Below are 21,057 nucleotides of genomic sequence, written 5' to 3' on the forward strand. Positions count from 1 at the left end.
CAGTGCCACTCTGTGAATCAGCATGATGCTTTACACGTTTCTCTTGCACCACGTGAAAGACAGCACTCCTTCTGCACATGACAGAAGAGCTACACAGGTTAACAACATACTTCAGTTGCAGGGGAGAAATTCTACTCACAAATTATGTGAAGCCATGTTAAATATAAGGGCACAGCAAACAGCATGGCTCCTCCTACCTTCTTATCCTGTTTAAATGGATTGCCAAATGTGTGAAGTCTTTTTGGTTGATCTGGGTCAATCTCCCGAAGGGGTGAAGGCATCATTTTCAGGTATTCCTGGTAATTTCCCATTTGAGCAACAGGAACACTATGAAGGCAGTCTGCAACAGGACAAGAGATCTTAACTTAGTCTACCTTAAAACTAAGGCAATACAAACTTCAGACACTTCAATTGCAAGTGTCAGCATTTACGAACTAGAAATTACTATTTCCTTCCACTACGGAGGAAGAGCTGACAACTTTGGAAATAAGGCTGGCAAGAGCTGAGCTCAACTGGCAGAGGAATGAAAAATAAGCAAGTTTAACCTCTATGCTAACAACTGCATCTTTAGACCACAAGCACCTAACAGGAGTAAAATGAAGTAAGCCCCTCCCTGCTTTAAGCCACCATCACTACAAAAAACATGTCTACTGAAACTTAGTGTACGGGAAAGCTCTCCCATGAAATTTTTTATTTTTAAAATCCAAAGCAAGCATTAACATCTTGCATGACAGGAGGAGAGAATTTCCTTCTTTCCCCTTCAGAGTCAAGAGGACATTGACTGACTCAATAAATGATGCAATGTCCACTTCTGCTCCCACACCCAGGACAGAAAACGCTACTCCAGGGAATAAAAAAAGAGACAGCTGTACTCTCTCCAAACTGTTAATTGAAGAATAGTGGCTACTTACCTTCATCCTGCCCCAAAATAAGCCTATGTGTTTTCAGAAGATTGGCTCTCATTCTACTTAGCTGGTCTAGAAGACTGCGACGAGGAATATCATATGCATTTCTGAATGCCTGTGGCTTCAAATCCTAGTTTTGTAACAAAACAAGTAACTTTCAGTTAACCCATCAGTTCTCATGCACAGAGAATCCTCTACGAACAGTAATAATGTTATCTATTAAAAAAATTATTCTGAAGTAACTTCAGAGCTTCATAACCGGACATAGCAGACTCAACAACTGTCTTTTCAACAAGATCTTATTCAGCATTAGCGCTTTCAGCCCCATTAAGACTAAGCATGTTAACTCCTGGATGAACAATACTAACTGTCATTTACAGAAATTGTGACTTAAAATACAGTAATCTTTGTTTACTACCATGGGATTTTCAAACGGCGTCCCAAAATCAAGTTTGGGAAATTTACTCTTCTCACTATTTTTGGCTATGCTGCACTCTTCACGATTCAGTGAAAGTACTCACTGCCTTCTACACTAAGTCCATAAAAGCTACCCATTTAAAAGAGATGAGATCAACTGCTTAATCATGCAAGACCACTACACTGTTTACCTTGTTTAAAAGTCCTATGTGGAAGCCAGCAAATTCTTTAACATTCATATCCGCCAGTCTCAGTGGAGATTCCCCAGTGATCCCTTGCAGCAGCTGCTTAAAATCCCTACTGTGTACCAAGGAGAGGCCACTGGAGTGATTTTTCACTTTTATTCCAATTTCTTGTGGAACTTTCTTACCCACTGAACCTATTATCCGTTCCGACTCTATTTTTGTCTAAAATGGAATCACACCATGAGTTAAAGAATCAGCAGGCATAGCAGATTTCCAGCATAAAACACATAGTACATTAATAGAATAAAACTATAAATTTAGTTCCCAACTAATCAACAAATGAGAGAACTACCTACCCAGGGATATACTGGATTACTTAGATTATATCTCAAGTAGAAAGAAATCCTAATGTGCTAGCATATGGAAAAAATATTTAGCCAGTGTATCAAAATTTATATGCCAGTACAAAGTCTGTGAATATTCCTGATTTTGCTGCAAGTCTCTGACTCTTTTGTGTCCCTGAAGAATCATCTTTAAAAGGAAAGAAAAAAACTAACAATGGAAGGTGGGATGCCTTAGGTTACTGTAAGCTTGCATCTAAAACAACAGTATTATTTGGATTCAGTAACATAATTTCAGATATTGTTTTTGAAACAACCTACAATCTAAGGTTTGCACTGTTATGTTTGCAACAAGGGAGAAAAGTCGTAAAAGAAATTTGTTTCACCAGTTTCTAAAAACATACGTTTCTAAAAACATATTACTTCTCCAATTAGCACAGATTTCTTCTTATACCTACACATAATTCTGCTGTATTAAGCTTTAAGTGTATTCAAATTAAGATTTTTACCCACTTGCAATACCTCCAAAAAACCCCAACCAACCAAAACCCCAAAGCCCAAGGTGATCGCAACCCACTTCCCCCAGATCTCCTCCTCTGCAGTTTGCTTTGTTGTCTGTGGGAAACTCTAAGTTTAAGGACAGCAGAAGCACAGCAGAATTCTGGAATTTCTTGTCCCTATACAGGAGCTTATAACGCATCCAACACATTTAAACTGTTTCATGTGCTGAGAATGTCTGTGAAAACCACAGCAGCCATCTCAAGCCATCCAAACTCCATATTGCTGACAAATAATATCAATTTGCATATCATTAAGTTATCAAAATACCACAGCAAGTTTTATGTCTAATAGATGGATGCTCAGTCATTCAGAGGCTTTTGAAATGTATTTTGTGCATTCTTTAAGGCGGAGGATTTTTTCTTTGTAATTTTAAAGGCTGCACTGCTTCCCCGCTGACTTCTAGATGTTAAACTACCGCAGCAAGAACCATTCGTGCTCAGGAGGCATGGCTTTCAGACAGTCACACCTGAAACGGCGTTCTTGACACAGAGAAAAAAGATACGCAAGACTATTTCCCACCAGGTCACACTTAACACGTCGAATGAGTTTGACCTGAAGGAAACAGGAAGCTCAGCTACAAAGCTTGAACTACCATTTTATGCCCTGTAGACAAGAATGTACACTTTTTTTTGGAACATACACATTGTTGAGGCACACAGGGAAACAAACATGAGACTGAGAGCAAGCCTCTGACTTCAGCTGTGAAGAACAACGGCAAGAGCAGTCATAAATCCAATTAGTGATAATCGTTGGAGTTTAAAGGTCTAGTAGGTACTTGAAATATAGCTGAGAGGTCTCCTTCGCACTCCCCTCCACCACTTACAGAAGGCACAATCACGGGCTACAGAACCACTCTGGATTCATCCGTGTTTGCGGTAGGAATGCTCACCCATCTTCAATTATAATATATGCTGTACGCCCATATGAACTCCCACAGGGATTAACTGCTTTGTAATGAGATTACCACAAACTAAATAATCAACGCACTTCTAATTGCAAAGGTTTTATCAATACTACCTGTTGGCTGAGTTTTTTAAGGTAAGAGATAACACTGTAACTAAGTCCACAATCTAAATTATCTGATATCAGATTTGGAGCTCCCATCATCCTTAGGGCTTTCTTTAATGGCTATAAGGAAAACAAAATACACAATAGTAAGAGAGTAAGTCTTTAAAAAAAATTTATAAGATCAATTACAGGAAGCTAAGGCACATGGATTAGTGCTCTAGCTTTTCCACTTTTGGCCACTAAAATTCAAGCCTATTCAGATAACATGTGACATGAGTTTGGTAGTCTAACTAGCTCACAACGGACGTTATGCCACATTACCAAGACACCACGCGGTGTGGTGCCACTGGCAATTTCCACTCAAAGGCTCAGTACCAGAATAGCCGGGATGATGCAAGTCCATATTGAGGTGCATTGTCCAAGCTACATGTAAGAGGTGACACGGTGCCTCCCCCACCCTTTATTTGGCCCAGCCAGTTCTGTTATTATCAGCTTCCCAAGTTCTAGCACTTCATCCACATTAATAAACAAATAAATCTGCATTTTCTTTATCAAGTTACAAAAATAATGCCAAATTTGGTTTCTCTGAACAATCTAAAGTACTTTAGATCGAAGCTCATTTAACATTTAATGAACAAAAAACACATTTAATATCTTAAAGTTACTATTACTCGATATTAGTAGAAATTCATTTATTAAAAATGCTTGATCTGATCTACATACCTCTGCAAAACAAAATGTTTACTACCTAAAATGTCGTAGTAATTACGTAAACAAAATTTACTAGGAAGAGGTATGATGCACAGGACTCTGGTCACACCAGCCATTATACCCAGGAGGATGAAATGAGAAAAGGAACATACCAGTAAGTAGTAGGGAGGCATTGTTTTTAAGTAGTTGTCAAAAGCCTGTCGCCACTTCAGATTTGGCTTAAGTTTGTGAACCTTAAACAAGTCATCTGCAACAAGGAAACAACAAAAAAAGGTTTCATTTATATAGTCCCAAACCATTAGTATTATCCAAAATTCAACGTGCCAAGTTTCCTCCCTTTTTCTTCTCCCTCCACCCATCTCCCAGTGGGGCTTCCCCCCAAAAACTGTTCTTAACCTTAGGTTTGAAGAATTGTGAATCCCCAAGTCCTAGCTGCAGTAGACAATCCAGAACAAGTCCTCATTATAAGCAAACTTACAAGGTACACCAGACTTAAATACTGCACACAACTACCAGCAGCATGGGAGGTGCAACAAATCCACCTGTTAGAAGAGTTTCACCTCCCTTGCCTTCCTTTTTTATCATCAGGGACTCCCCGTACCAGATCAAACCAAACAACATTCTTTTGGCTCGCTTTCCATTTTCAGACCAGCTTTCTTTTGTTCAACCTGTATGATGAGTTCTGGTCTCCAATAAAAACATTCTTGGGCATCAAACGGAAAGAAAACATAATATCAGAGCAGAGAACCCTTCTGGTCAGCTTTGCTGGACTCTGCTACCAACAGCAGCAGCTGCCCCTGGCAGAGAAGAGGTCTACCTCCAGCCACACTGCCTGCCTTATGCCAGAGCAGCAAAGTCTCCTACAGATGTAGACAAAAGACAGTAATTAGCTACAAGAACTACTGCCCTTTAAGAGATGGGCATCTGGGATACTGTTTTACAAATACCTTGCTCACACTACAGGTATGCATATTGCTGTTTAGGAATCACCAAGTTGAAGCACATACCTATTTGTCGTGCATGCTATAAACAGTGATCTCTAAAGATCAAAAAATAACACAGTATCCTGCAATTTATCATTTGAAATTATGATTTGTCAATTGAGATTAAGTTTCTCCTTAGTAGGGTTGAAACATGCTGACAAAGTGAGTCTAATATGCAGGACTGGAAAAGGGGATGTCCAAAAATCAACTGGGGAGAGCTGCAGGAGATGGGAGATGCACAGATGAGGGTGTGCGAAAGACAGATGCAGCAAGGAAATTGTTTTCTCCAGATTGAGCTTTCAGGAAGATATATTTGGAGAAGCAAATTTGACTTGCATAGTATTCTGCACAAATGGAACAGATGTTAAGATACCAGGTTCTCATAGTCAAACCACACTTAATTACAGGTATTTTCCAATCTAAATGAATTCTGTATCACATACAAAAAAATCACACTACAGATGCTAATTGTTCTCTTTCCTGGCCTGAAGGAAGTGGGGTGGAGTTTGAGAGGACAAGTTAGAACTCCATTTAAAATCTCAATATACCACATGCTTAGCACTATTATCCAAAAGAACCTGTGATGATATCATGACATATGGCAAATATAAAATAACATCCATTCTTACTTTATAGGCCTATTAGTTTTTTTTCAGCAAAATGGAAGTTAAACTATACCCCTCTCCCAAACTTCAAAATGAAAAAAAAAAATTAAAATGTAAAATGTTTGGTATTATAGTATGTCCTAATTTTTTCAAGTCTATGAGCTGGTTTTGAGTACAGCTTGAACCTTAAACCTCTTACCAGTACTTTATTACTGCCTCACTTCCTGCATTGTGAAGGTTGTCCCAGTATATACCCCCCCCTAGTTTGACTGCACAGCCACTCTTCAACAGCACAGACATCCGTAACGCTCAGCTATGATTCTTAATCCACAGCAGAGCTGTAACCTGAGAAGTCAAAGGCAAAAGCTATCCCTGATCTTTGCTATCCGAGAAAGAAGTTCTCAAATCTAAGCAGAGCTTCAGCAAAGATTTGTCCATTTAAAGTAAGAGCCTCCCCACAGCATGAACTCACTGTAGGAACTCCTGCCCTCTAAAAGGAAGACAGTCATAGTGGTAAACGCAGCCACAAGTTTCGAAGAGAACATCACCATCAACATCTTACCTGCCTCTATCTCAAGAGTTTGAGACATACACTGTCAGCAGATTGCAACGCAGACACTGGAAGTGAACTTTTTCCACTGTACCCCGGGCTGCACGTAATCATTTATATTAATAAGCGAACAAGCAGTAATCCAGTTAACTATGTCTTTCACAGATGAAATCTCAAACTTTTGCAGGTAAAATCCAAAACTATTGAAAATATCCTTTCATAAGTTAGTTTTAATCCAACCTATTCATTTTCAGATAGTACTCTCTGTACAGTCCACTTAAAGCAGAATCCGTTTTACTTTTCAACTCAGACGGAGCTAAAAGCACTGGGTAATTGGGAACATGGTATTAAAAACCACTAGGAAAGGGCCACAAGCTGCAACGATTCCAGAGATCAGGTAAAACTACAGACAGACCAGCTAATTTAGAACTGTTTTGCAAAGTCTTTATCTGCTTCAGATTAACGTACAAAACAACCAAATTGTGACAAACAGGATATGAACACACATCTTTAATACCAAGTACCACGTAAGGGGGCTTCAAGCACTTTCAAGCTCAGTGAGCAGTTTAAAAAAAAGAAGAGCATGAGAGAGAGAATGGTCAGACAGTAATTTCAGTAGTTCAGCTGGAGTCTAATTACAAGAATAGTTCATGTGACAACAGGCTAGTTGTGAGAGCTCACATCATGTAACACGAAGTAAAACACTTTTTTTTTAAATCACCACTCATTAAATTCCACCTGAGCCAGCACACCACCATTCCCTGTTGACTCCTACAATTCTCTGAGCTTTCTAATGCTTCTGCACTAATAGATACAGTCCTTTGTTTTAAGCAGTACTCACGATTTTCCATTCACGGAAAGCAGTATCTTTCCCTGAAAACGCTCTAGCAAAAAATAAGACACTACAACATAAAATAGTATCCATTATTAAAAAGAGTATTGTAGCACTCTTTTTCCATTGATAGAAAATGTTTGGCTCTCCCTCTCAGTGCCACAGCTTCCCATATTCACAACCGTGAGAAAGTCAGTCCTCGATTTCCAAAACACAACATCATTACTTGCAGTTCTCTCAAGAAGCCTGTAACAGCATCGAAGGAAACTGTCCACCTTGCAGTCCTTCCCGGGCAGACATCTTCCAAATGCTTATGCTTCTGCACATTTAGACCCACGGAGAAAGGGTATTAGCACCTTCGCATGACATTTTCATAATGGCTGTTTCACTACTGCTTCTGCTGACACTCCCAATGAACAATCCCTCCTATGGCCCAGCAGTGCCTGCCCTCCCACTAATGCAGCCAAGATTAGTCAAGGAAACACCTTAAGCAGGGCAGGAGCATTCATCTTTGCTAAGCTCTCCCTCTAACCCCTTGTTTGACTTCTACTTTATGAACGTGGCTGTACAATTGTTTTTAAACAGAACAATATCTGAAGTACAATAGCTTTGCTAGTTATCAGTTAAAGGCAACAAGCCTTCAAAAGGAAATTTCTATAATCCGTGGGCCAAATATATTGAGCATCAAAGCATGTCAGTGGCTATCTGTGAAATGTTTTCCGAAGTCTGTTTCACTCCAAACAAACAAACAAAAAAGACAAGGACTGCATCCCTCCTCCTCAGTTCCCGGAGCAAACCACCATCCCAAGCTAGTCAGGATGCCTCTCTAGCCGTTCTTATGAGAGCAAAGAGCTGCTCAGCTGCAACAGCACATCCCACACGGTCTGCCTTACCGCAGTAGAAGAACTACAGACCAGAATTTTTGTCAGACAACCAGTTTGCCATAGTGCATGGATAGTTAGTCAGCCGCACGGACTGTACGGCTTCGCTGTTTTATGAAGTTTCATTAACTGGCTCCTTTCCTTACAAAGCTTCAGATTCTAAAAGCAGACCCATTAAGTTACAAGCTAGGACAGGCTACAGCATTCTCAAATCCACTCTTGCAGAAACCAAGATATAAAATCACCAAACCTACAGAATGTGGCACAATTTACCTCCATCAGACACGGACCACTACAACTTGTTTCAGTTTGCTCAGGTATCATCTGCAAGCTTCTTCATCCATGCCTATCTTACCTGTCTTTTAGGGCTGTCTCTTACATTATTTTCCAAAGACAGAATTAAAGCTTCCCGTGCTCGAGAATGCAGGGAAAAAAAATTCCTAAGCATCTTACTAGCTGTTTAGAAGGCTGAACACATGTAATCCATTTGATAAGACATTACAAATGACACAGTTGTAAGGTGGTTTTGGCTTTGTCTGAAAGAGTCACTAGAAGGAAGGGAGACAGGTTATCCATAAGTCCCAGTCCTCCAACAGAATATTCTACCAGTAGGACAGTAGCCACTAGAACCTCGCTGTTTCACCAATATGGGTGGGAGTGGCTGGATAGAACAGACTTCTCCTGGGCTTGGAAGTTCTCTTATCTTTTTTAAATTGGGCGAGAGCACCGAAAGATTCGCTTTACACACGGAAACCAGTCCTCTACCAAACTGTCAGTATCCACTATTGCTATGCATGAAGACAGACAGAGGGAGGGTTTAAAAACAGAAACAACCCCTACCTACCTACAAAGAAAAACACAGACTCAGTATTTTTTAAAACATCTACAAATAATGTAACAGATATGCTACTTATCATCTTAGGCGCTTTCTGTACTGCTAAGTAGAAAAGAGGTCAGATCTGCTTCTGTGTTTTATGTACATTCTACAGAACTTAATTCCACCATGCCTTAGAGACCAAGGATATACAAAGCCCTGGAACAAGATCCGAATACAACACTTCGCATTTGTGTTAACAATACAGAATGCACAGAATTTGCATTCTAGAGAAAACATCTGCTTTACAACTCGGGCAACATGGAAGCTCAGCATTTTCCTTTAAACTGCCTTCGGAAATTAAAATGTGGAATACCAGGTGAGTAAACTGCAGAATAGCACTACATATACTGAAAAACGCCTTTCCAAAGAATAGGAAGAGTTTTACACCCCTTCAAAAAAGGCAGAGTGAAGACAAGAGCTGCCAGGGAAGACACAGCAAACTGCAAATATCAACATCAAAAATGAATAGGAAAATTCATTTACTATCAGTGATGGCTCTCCAGCTAGCACATCTGCTGCAGTAATTCAGTAGCCATGAACTCCCAGAAACTCCAACAGTCTAGAAGTATCCTACTTGCACACTTTGGCACAATTATTAGGCTACATGGATTACTATGTAAGACATTCAAATTATCAGCAAGCACTTTTTTTTTTTTTGTTATGACCAGGACTATGAAAAAGCATTCCTGAACTGTGTTGTGTGTTTTTTCAAGAAATGAATGGAAAAACGCTACGTAAGACAGTAAGAGCCAACACCAATTCTCTTGATCTCCACTGTTATTCTGTATCACTAAACATATCCACAAAAAAACGTAACAAAAAAGTCTTACAGCATCTGTAACTAAAAAGGTTAGTAGCACCCAGGAAACTCTTCTCTCTGCCATTACCTTTATGCCAGAACCCTAAAAGCCACAATTATGGCAGTTATTCACACAGCATCTTTTCATATCGTCTTTCCTGTAGAAAGTGATTTCATTGTGGGAGTGAAAACAACACTGGTCCTTTAGGGAGGGAAGAAATGTAAGCTGTCGCTGCTCAATTCCTTCCTACTGCTCTGAACTGCATCAGGGAATTCCCTCTTCCCAACACCCGTGACAAACACTGCATTCGATCTTCCAGTAAAAAATTAGCTGCTACAAGAGCAACTGCAAAACCTGGATACACCACACCCTAAATGAGGGAAAAGAATGGAGGTTGAAGCTTACTCCAGGTTAAGGAAGAGGCTACGTGTCTAGGAGGTGAACAGCATCAAACATGCACTGGAAGCAGGTAGCTCTCCTCCTCTGCTGGAGAGAAAAAAAGGGAGAGGGGGTATGAAAATCCTCTCCTCCCAAATTATGTTAAAGAGTTTGCAACATACTCTACTCTCTGATCTCCATTATTTTATAACGTCTCAAACTAAGGCAGAACACCAACCATTATTGTTTTTCTTTTACTCTGAAGTAGCTGCATTGGCAGTCCAATGTAAATTTATTACCTACCTAGCAACGGAAGTAAAACAGGATAGTTGTAAGGCATCACAAAGAGGTTTACACAGGTTAAAGTAGTGCTTGCTTTTAAATACCCGAATGGATGGCCAAGTTCACTGTATTTTCCACTGCTACTCACAAATACCTGATAAAGAACAAGAGATATCACTGTATTAGAAGCATATGAAGAATATTAAGCACGGAGCATTTAAAAACTTAAACCAATCTGAATCCAATTGCATTAAGACAGCAAATTATCCAGAACAGCCAAGTTTGAGGTTGCACATCAGGATGAGCATGCACTTACATTCCCCAGTCACGAAACTGAGACATGCAACATTCAGTGTACTCCCAGTCAGTGTGGAAATGCTCTTCAGTGTCATCTTTAGTGAACCTACTTTGAAGTGATGCTCTGAAAAGTTTTTGAAATTATTTAAAATAGGCTAGGGGACATCCGTTGAAGGTATGTTAAAAGACAATCTATTTGAAATTGGTCTTCTAACTCATAAAATAGCACGGCTAATTTTACAACACTGATAAATCTAAAACTTTTTAAACATAGAAATTAAGCAATAAACAACTATTCAAGAAATGTCTTAATTATGTCAAGTGCCAACATTCTTAACATCAACTTTTTTTTTTTAAAGTGTATATATGTATGAGGATATTAACCTTGAAAAGCAATACATGCTAACAACGGTTTCAACAGGATAAAGATGGTATATATTCTTATTGGGACAGTCAAAATAACCCACACCTAAACAAAAAGTTTTCCAAAAAACGTAAACCTTGCAGTAAAAAGGAAGTATTTTCCCTCTATTTTTTCAGAGCATAAGGAACAGGGTTTGTTACATGGTTTCTATGACAATGAGCCTATTTCTCTAGTTTGTAAGGGTCTGACACGTAGCTAGGAGAAGAAAAGCTGGTTTTGAAAAACAGCAGAGGTACTTTTAGTAACTTCGGCAAATAATGTACCTATGAATGCCTAAAGGGCATTTTTGAAATTAGTTTGTTAAAAGTAACTTCAATTTTTCTTCTGAACACACGTGTTATACCTCCAGTGAAGTTGTAATATTTATTAAGGAAACAGAAACATAAGAGACACCTCCAAACCCATCTTTCCAGTTAAACTCTTGCTGTACCTATTAAGTCACTCTTTACAAGAACACCATTGAGAAGGGAATTATTTTACAGAGGATGCAGAAACAAGTCACTTATCCAAAAATCACAAAAGGAGCATGTGACAAAGGATTTCAGCAACAGAACTTTGACCTCTTCAAGGCCAATCTAGTCAACAAGATCAACAACTTCCATCCAATTCCCATTAGTAGCTTCAATCATCTAGTGGAAATTATTTGCAGCTGTTGATTAGGTAACACAATGGAAACTAGTGCTAGGTTTTCCCTGTAAGCAAATGGAAACCTACACAGAATTTCAATTTAGCCAAAAATGGAACCTGCGAGGCACGTTTCTTAGCAAAATGAGATGGACCTAAAAACAGAATTAGATGAGATTACAAAGTCTGTAGAGGGAACACTCATTCTGACTCCTGATAATTCCATTAGAAAGGAGGTAACTGAAACCTTGACACGTTTCTTCTCATCAACCACGGAGTCTGCAACAAGACCCCAATTCCCCAGGCTTACGAAGACTGAAGCACCTTAGGATGCCCATTTCTAGAATCAAATAAAGGGCAAATACCTGCCAGCAGGTGTGGGGAGACTTTCGTTCCAAGATGTACTGTGTTAAGGGTGAAGGCTCAAGCTCATACTTGTCAAAAGGAAGCTTGTCTATTACCATTGGCTCACAATCAACACAGGAGAACCTCACAACAGGGTGAGCTGTGCGCGGAGGCTAAAAGGAAGGAGGAAAAAAACACATTACTTGTCTGGTATTAAATCGACTATCTTAAAAAGATTCACACACATGTATTTTACCATCCTATAGGCTTAACCTCCTCAGTTTCCACTATTCCCTTTAAAAAGGAGACAAGTTCCCAAAATAGAATATAGATTAAGTAATTCTCTAACTTAAAACAAAACAAAAAAAAAGCCACACACACGTTCAGACATTCTTCCCATCAAGAGAAAAATATGGTTAATATTCAACTATTTATCTTGATATTTTAAAGCCTCTGTGCCAATTAACCTTTAGTATCACAGGTTTAAGGAAAAAACTGCAGCTCCGATTCCCAGCTTGATGTTCACAGAATTACAGATGTGAGACTGTGCTTACTTGGCAAAGGATATCTCAAGATACTCCCTGTCAAGTCTGATTTTTTTCCTCTTGAATCATAGAGGGAGGGAAACAGTACCTTGAGCACTTGCAAAGTACAGAAATAGAAAATGTCTAATAAGAGAGAGATCTTTAGAAAGGTAGTAAGACATGCCAAAGGCATGATCAATTCCGTAAGAAAAGGAGAAATAAATACTGATTTTCCCTCATTTTCGGAATGAGAACTCTTTTGTTTCAGTTTTAGTTCTTCCTGCTAATGAAAGAAGAGTCCATACACGAAGTAATACTAAGCAAGAGAACACATGGTTGATCTTCTATTAAAAACAAACACTCCTTTTTCCAGATAAATGCATTTCATAAAGCTTTGATTAACATTTAATAGGCTCACTATGATTTGTGGTATGTGAAGCAGTTTATAGTTAAATTTTATAATCTTTTAAAAACCATTTACCAAATCAACTAACCATATACATGGAAGTAAATCTTCCAGATTCAAACAACATCACAGCATACAGTACCTATGTTAGAATATACCATTCTGTGTTAAAAATATTTTTAACTACCCTTTTAACGCAAAGTCAGATCATATTAGTGAACAGAGAAAGTAAAAAAACCAGAACCAACTAAACCACAAAGCCTCCCACAAACTACTTTATTATTCATTTTCAGTCTGTTTCATTGTCAGGAGTAGAATCTTTTTTTCAGTTCTTACTTACTTACCAGTGTTGGTGAATTTTGATCAGGCCAGAAAGATTCTGGGATTGGCCAATGCCCAACAGGAACACCAGTTTTAGGGTTAGGCCGTACATAAATGAGTTTATGACAACTATGCCACGGTTGAGAAGCAAATGAATTGATGGGCCTGGATGAATCAACAAGTCCATCTAAAATTCAAACAAAGCAAAATAACAACAAAAAAGAAAATAAAAAGCTACATGCATGCATTTGTCTCCCAGCAAAATTTCTGTATTCACAACCAATAAGGTGTTTCATTACAACTGTTTCAAAGGCATACAGATGTTTACATCAGTGGTTGAAGAAACTACACATCAAAACATGTAACAGCATCATCAGGGAAACAATGATAACACTTGCTCATGTCTATCCTTCTGCTCCTGTGGCACAGCCAACAGATAATTAGTGCAGCAAGGCATACTCAGATATTACGGAAAATGCTTTTTGCTTAAGCTCCGTACTTTGACATATATCCGACAGGCAACAGCAAGCCCATCATTTTTAGTTCTGCTGCTCCTGGAAAGACTGATAATTTGCATTTACGGTTTTTCTACATGGGATGCAAAGCTCTCTGACTGATGCTGCCACTAGTGGAAACTGGAAGTGGAGAAAAGTTTCATGGAAAAGTCAGATGCATCTTGCAGGAGCAGCTTGTGTCACATTTTTCACCAGTAAGAATTCACAGATCACTCAAATGCCACTCTCTCCTGGAAAGACCAGTGTTTTCTGCCAGTCCACTGCAGCGTACCAGCACAGACTCCCCTTCACACTGAGCACAAAGAAGTTTGTGGCAGTACAGAACCTCAGCATTAGTTTTCCAAAACCGCTCTTCCAAGCAAACGGCACAGCAGAGATCACCCATTTAAAGACTCCTCTTCACTGAAAGTTATTTTACCCTACTAGTTTTCCCTGCTGTAGATAGCTGGCCAATAACACTATGCAAACACCTTTCAGATACCTATCAGTGTAGTTTCCCTGCATTATATACACAGTGATTCCTCTAGTATTGTTAAATCCCATCAAATGTCTCTCTAGTTTAGGACTTTCTCAATTCATGTAAAGGAGGAAAGTCTTGATATTTTTCTGCATTCGTACCCACATCACTGTTAAAGTGTGATGAAAATTTAAAAAACAAGCCACTAAACTTCACCGGCCATTTTGCCACACAGGAGGACGTTTGGGCCAAAAGAGACACAGGAATTTGCTGAGGTGCTGTCCTGCACAGCATTATAGGAAAGCCTTCCAATAAAATGGCATTTAAATAAGCAAAGGGAGAAAAAAAAAGTATATATACAGCAAGAAAAAGGTGATTCAAAAATGAAAGCAGGAATAAAGCTGGCTATGCTAGGATGCTCAGGGGATCCTAAAAGCTACTTATTTAATGACGTTCCAGGAACATCCTCATTTTCTAAACATGAACTGGTCAGCACTCTATCCTTCCTTTCAGCCATGAACTTCTGCAAATCTGAAAGACTGCTCCATGTTAAAAGTGCATTTTCCTCTTCCCTGTTATGCACTTCACTTGCAGCTAGCAAAATGATTCCTTGTTCTTTGCACACAGTTTTGCACTTGCAGCTGAGAACATTCAACTGAAACATAGTGTGTTGTGATCAATTAGCAGAACGAAAATGCACAGAAAATTAAGCATTGAGATTACTTTAGAGATGTTTAAGTGTTTAAATACACTAGTCCTAGATTTAATTACTTTAAAACCAAGTTTTAAAAACACTAATGCAAACTTTACTACTTCCTGCAAACATTCACTTCCCTCAGCTCCCAAAACAACAAGGCAAGAAGAGAGTGACAGGAGAGCTAGCAAGCAGGTAGACAGTCCATACAAATACATGCAAACACATGGCATCCTTTAACCTATCAAGGATTAACTAACACTTGTAAAAATATAACAAAAAGACAAGACTAAACAAACATAAAATGACTCAAAAACTATGAACAGCACATCCATTATGATCTGGGGTATTAAAGAAATACCAGAGCTCTATCACAGAAGCATACGCGCTTCATGGATTCATCGCTTTTTTGGAATGTACTAGGCATTCAATGCATCCTGTACACGTCAGTGAAGAGCTGGCAGGAAGGACACCAAAGACACGTAAGGACATTTGCATGCATATAGAACATTTATTCTTGAACATTAGGGGCAAAAATCCCAGTTACTATACCTTCTCCAATAGGAGCTGGATCTGGTCCTGACTTTTCAAAGTTAATAACAACTCCACTTTGGACTTTTTGAACTAGAGATTCTAAACACTGATTCAACATTCTTTGTGTCCGAACACAGTAAGAACGACCTATGCAAGAGATAAATTACACAGGGAAAATACGAAAGCAAGTTTTGAGTAACCTTAATTAAGGAAGATGTTTTATTATGTAAGTCACACTGCCAAGGCTTTTGGTTTTATCCAAAACAATAGCAAACTTCGTACCAGTTCATGTAAAATGCAAAATACTGTTGAAATGCAATACAACCAAGGGGAAAAACAAGAAAAAACCCACAACCTGCTGAGCTTTTAATCATTTGTAAAAGAGGCCATTAAGGCTAAATCAGGCTGGTCCAAGGCCAAGTTTATAAATGCCCTTAACAACCTCTGATTGTACCAAGTCTGTATTATCTATCTGCTTTTGTTTACCCAAACCTTACCAATTCCTATGCACTCCCAAACTTCCCCTCCCACACAACATTTTTTTCAAGCACCAATTCAAAAAAATTCTGATGAACATCTCAAGGAACAGGCTCCAGAATTAATTCTTTTAAGATTAAATTTAGCTTATTAGCCCAGCAGCAGAATTAACATCTCAATAATACCTGTCCCACTCAATTCAACATTTAAATAACAAATCTCACGACGGAGCAAAGCCAGCCTCTGGAAGGACAATCTAAGAAATTTTCCGATCCCTCCTACTCATGCATTATGAAAATTCTCTCACATCTAGAAGATCTGAAATAGGAATATGGTTTTATTTTAAAGTTCTCCTGTACTACTGGAACCAAGCTCAAAAAACACCACACAGATTCACAAGGACACTGAGTAATTCAGATGGAGAAAATATAAGAGGTGAAGTTGAATCACAGGAAAATAACTACTTAAAGGCAAATACCAAACGTGAAGCAAAGTAAAGTAATGTCTGGTTACCTCCTGTAACTTCACACATCTGTGTGATAGCAGATTCATCAGTAGGCACACTCCCAAGCTGCTCTGGTTCAGCAGATGCAGCTCCTGGCAAACGCAGCACTAGAGCAAACAGCCTTTGATCCCAACGAAATGGTTCTTTGGTTAGTTCACTTCCAGGCAAAGGAGAATTCAAAGGAAGATGAAGCTGGTAAAGAGAGATTTAAGAATATTTTCAAATACCTGACAAACCAAATACTCAAATTTATTCATTACTCTGTAAAGGACCCCGTTTCTCTGCTATCTACTAACTTATCTGAAGTTATAATCTGCAAACCTATGTGAACTATGAATTTAGAGGCTGGGCGATGACAGCATAGCTAGTTTCTGTTCTCTATTATAAAGCAGGCTGATGAAGCAGAAGTACTATTAGCAGGAAAAAAAATGATATTAATCTCAGCATAGCACCAACTTGCAAGATGGTAACTTGAAATTATTTGATGGAAGTTTACCTCCTCTTGAACTCCAGCCGTATTTGTCAGTTTGTTTCCGTCTGTGATGGTAATCAAAATAGATGGCTCCAAAAAGAACGGATTCCTTCCCTAAAGACAAAAGCACAGGAATGCTTAAGAATAACCTTAGCACTCAGGTCTAGGCTTATATTTTTGTTATTATATAATAACCAGTAAGATAAGCAATCTTTCAAAATAATCCTGTAATTTTCTTTCAATAGGTATGGAGCCATAGAGAACTAGGCAAGATCACAGAAGCCTAGAAGAGCTTGGGTTGGAAGGGACCTTAAAGATCATCTAGTTCCAACACCACTGCCATGGGCAGGGACACCTTCCCCTAGACCAAGTCGCTCAAAGCCTCATTCAACCTGGCCTTGAACACTTCCAGGGATGGGGCAGCCAGAACTCCTCTGGGCAACCTGTTCCAGTGCCTCACCCACCCTCAGTGTGAAGAATTTCTTCCTTAGATCTAATCTAAATCTATCCTCTTTCAGTTTAAAGCCATTGTCCCTTGTCCTATCACTATATGCCCTTGTCAAAATCCCCTCTCCAGCCTTCTTGTAGCCCTTTTAGGTACTGGAAGGCTGCTCAAAGGTCTCCTCAGAGCCTTCTCTTCTCCAGGCTGAACAGCCCCAACTCTCTCAGCCTGTATTCATAGGAGAGGTGTTCCAGTCCTCAGATCATCTTCGTGGCCCTCCTCCAGATCTGCTTGAACAGCTCCATCTCCTCCTTATGTTGGGAGCTCCAGAGAACAGAGCGTTCAGCAGTATTGCAGGTGAGGTCTCACAAGAACAGAGTAGAGGGAGAGAATTCCCTCCCTTGACCTGCTGGCCACGCTTCTTTGGATGCAGCCCAGGATATGGTTGGCTTTCTGGGCTGCCAGTGCACATTGCCGAATCACATTGAGCTTCTAATCAACCCAAGCCCTTCTCCTCAGGGTTGCTCTCAATCCATTCTCTACCCAGCCTGTATTTGTGCTTGGGATTGCCCCAATTCATGTGCAGGACCTTGCACTTGGCCTTGTTGAGCTACTCTGTGCACTCACACCCCAAAGATTTTAAAAATCACCGGTCTTTTTCCTCCAGTAATAGTACAAACCCCTCTAGTCCACAAAAGCAGTATAGAAATTAGTAATAATACAGAAAGCTCGGAGTTCCATGACAACAGTGGGGCAAAACACAAGTACTTTCAACCAGACTCTTCAAAAGAGAGAAGGGAAGTCAGGACATTAGCTACAGATAACGTATAACTAACAAAGCAGATTCACTTTGTTACTACCAGCGTACATACTTCCCTACAGCAGTTGTGTATCTACAGACAGAGTCATTTATACCACTGCTTTCTTTGTAGTTCAATAAAGAGTGCTAGTACATTCCAGAGTATGTTCAACAGATGTAGTAAGAAAGAAAAATGAAGAAAAAAAGTTCACAGTTCAAGTTTTAACACAGCTATCCACCATTTAAAAAAAAAAAGTAAAACAAAAAACAAACCTGAACCACCAAAATCCCTCTATAATCCCCACTGTAATTTCAAAAAAACTTCAAAGAAAAATAAATAAGACAGAAGACTATAAACAGATTTGTTACCTGTCCATAGTTGTCTATTCCAGACACTAATCTATTGAGATTTAACAAGTCAAATGATGACCTGAGTGCCTGACCAAGGGTTGTTAGTCCTGAAGCCTGAAGATTTTTCAGTTCATTCATAAACGTTGCGTGGTTTTCCTTCCATCCAGCCTATTACATAAAACAAAAAGCTTATTAGTTATTCTAGCAAAACAAAATGACAACTTGCAGTTGATTGCATATCTACCTTCTCACCAAAAATTAGATTATCTTTCTAATTAACAGATACGCTGTATCATTTACATGCTATACACACCTAATCCATGTATGCACAACCTGACATGAAACAGACACTAAATCCTACAATAGGAGGCTCACAAAACAAACACACTGTCAAGCATTTGAAAAAATTTGCAAATACCCAGCTCTTACCATGAAAACTGCTTTAGAAGCCATGCAACTAATATAAGCATGTGAATATTTTATTAGAAGAAACTGTCAAATTTGGAAGTCAAAAATGCAGCTGCCAAAGTAACAGCAATGAAAAGCCAAAGATACAAGCAGCATAATACTGCTGCTGCTTCTCATATGAATCCACCTCCCTTTCATTCTTTCCTCCATAAATCAATGCTGGAAGGAAAGGATGCATTTGCAATGTGTACTAATGTAGGAGTTAAAAAGAAGATAAAGAAGTTATATTATAGTAACAGCGACTGACATCTTAGCTCCCTAGCCGTATCTCCCCTTCCCACAATTTCCCCAAGTAGGAAGCAAGTAAGTGTATCAATTCAGTAGAAGGAATATTTTTTAAAAAAATCATAATCAGCTATTTTTAATATTACATTACTCTTGCTCAACTTTTCCATTTTTCTTGTGCTTCCTCCCTCCCCAGCCCACCAGGCTCAGTTCATGCCTATTAATGTATTATCAAGCACCCTCTGCCACTTGTGCATTACAACCCCCCTGCCTTTCTCCTGCCTCGGCATTTTCCACTCTTTTGCCCTTACTTCCCAGCATAAAACTTTCTACACAGTAGTTGCAAACACTCCATGTAACACAGAACCAAATCACTGTTTAGAGAGTCTCAGTATCACAGCTTGAAATTTTGGAGGTCAGAAAAAAAGTTATCACTGACAAAGCCTGCAGAACATTCACAGGAACAGCAAGAAGTCGTGAGGATAGATCAGTCCTACCAAGTGCTCTGGATCCTATGGCAAGCAGGGCTAACAAACATCAGCACCAGCTGTGATTCACACACCCTTCTCAAAAGACTACAAAGTTTGGAAGCTATTTTAGAAAACACTAGTTCACAGGGAACCGGTGCAGGATTTAAGCTGCCTCAACTAAAACAAGCAAAGCTTGAAAACCCCAGATATTCACAAAACTATCAGCCTTGCTAGCACATCTTACTCTCCAAACCATTCTTGCAGTAAGCAAGCAGTTATTCACCCAGGCTCACTATCATCTGGCAGCGGAGATGTTTCCGTGCTCCACTAGGAATCCTAGTTACGCAGACATGGAGCACATCATTTCAGTCTGACTTCTGCTGGGACAACCTCTGAGTGGGTTCTCTCCTCCCCGGTGTACTGAGCTCAGCAGCAATCACCTGCTGACTATACTACACTGTGCAAGAACCTGAAAGGACAGGCTTTTCCTCCGCTTTTTAAACAGCTATATCCCACCGCCAGTCCCTAGTACACACACTGGGCCGTGCACATGGTCATAGGTTTAGAGCCATGAATGAACAGAACAGAGTAAAAAGGAAAGACATGAGATGATCGATGTCTCCGCTGAGTTCTCAGGCATAAGCTAGGAGGGCTTCTTTTCACAATGAGGAATTATCATAGGGATATTCAATCAAAACAGGTTTTGGTCCAGTTTAGCTCCTTGAACCATTTCTATGAGCTTAAATTAGTGCAAGGGAAACAGAAAACTGCAAATGGGGCAGAGAAAGAACAGACTTTCAGCAGGACTGGCCCAGCTTTATCATCAAACTATACCTGAAGCTCAAAGGAATAGGGCAGTTCGATTATCCGGGTAATTCTCAATAAAACACCCTCAGCATCCCCACACAACTGCAACTTAACAAAACACGGCATCTCATCAGCTAAGCCACGGACACTCTCCACACCTGCTCACAGCCCAAGGCAAGAATAAAGTACCAACACAGGGTCATCGCTTTGGAAAAAAAATGACTTTGTTAATGATCTTTTTATCAAAGTAAAAACACAACAACATGATCTGTGCTATGCTAAAAAAGTCTGCCTTAAAACAATACCTTAAAAAAGTCTGCCTTAAAAAAAAATGTTTTTGTATGAATTCCATGAACCCATAGATGTAGGTGAAATTGCTTCTTTCCATCTGCTAAAAACACCTACCAGATTAGTCCAGCTTCTTGAGAAGGCTGTAGCTCAAAAAGCATTTTCCAAAGACTGGTGTTTGAGTTAGTGTGTTGCAAAAGCACATGGCGGGGAATAAAACATTTAGAAAGGAAACACTATTCCTAGCCTACAACTCTGGATTTGAACTCTGCAGTTTATTTTACAAAGAAATACTC

The 21,057-nt window shown here is 39.4% G+C and overlaps 1 protein-coding gene across 6 annotated transcripts in view; it reads right to left on the minus strand.

The window, feature by feature from the left end:
• LOC104375279 (integrator complex subunit 6-like) overlaps window positions 1–21,057 on the minus strand; it is a 45,348-nt gene that overhangs the window by 6,767 nt on the left and 17,524 nt on the right. For 5 of the 6 annotated variants that reach the window (XR_015222519.1, XR_015222517.1, XR_015222518.1 and 2 more), the window contains 12 exons: window positions 18,522–18,671; window positions 16,936–17,025; window positions 16,448–16,631; window positions 15,476–15,604; window positions 13,281–13,444; window positions 12,027–12,179; window positions 10,338–10,470; window positions 4,281–4,375; window positions 3,427–3,537; window positions 1,514–1,729; window positions 912–1,035; window positions 198–340 (listed from right to left, as the gene is read on the minus strand). Coding sequence is in view for 3 of the 6 variants with exons in the window: in XM_086619943.1 (XP_086476069.1) it covers window positions 198–340; window positions 912–1,035; window positions 1,514–1,729; window positions 3,427–3,537; window positions 4,281–4,375; window positions 10,338–10,470; window positions 12,027–12,179; window positions 13,281–13,444; window positions 15,476–15,604; window positions 16,448–16,631; window positions 16,936–17,025; window positions 18,522–18,671 (1,692 nt within the window). In the remaining 3 variants the exon portion in view is untranslated. The remainder of the gene's footprint in view (window positions 1–197; window positions 341–911; window positions 1,036–1,513; window positions 1,730–3,426; window positions 3,538–4,280; window positions 4,376–10,337; window positions 10,471–12,026; window positions 12,180–13,280; window positions 13,445–15,475; window positions 15,605–16,447; window positions 16,632–16,935; window positions 17,026–18,521; window positions 18,672–21,057) is intronic. The other variant, XM_086619945.1, reaches the window with a different exon arrangement.

The sequence above is a fragment of the Tauraco erythrolophus genome, chromosome 13 (genome assembly GCF_009769465.1).
Source record: "Tauraco erythrolophus isolate bTauEry1 chromosome 13, bTauEry1.pri, whole genome shotgun sequence".
NCBI classification, from domain to species: domain Eukaryota; kingdom Metazoa; phylum Chordata; class Aves; order Musophagiformes; family Musophagidae; genus Tauraco; species Tauraco erythrolophus.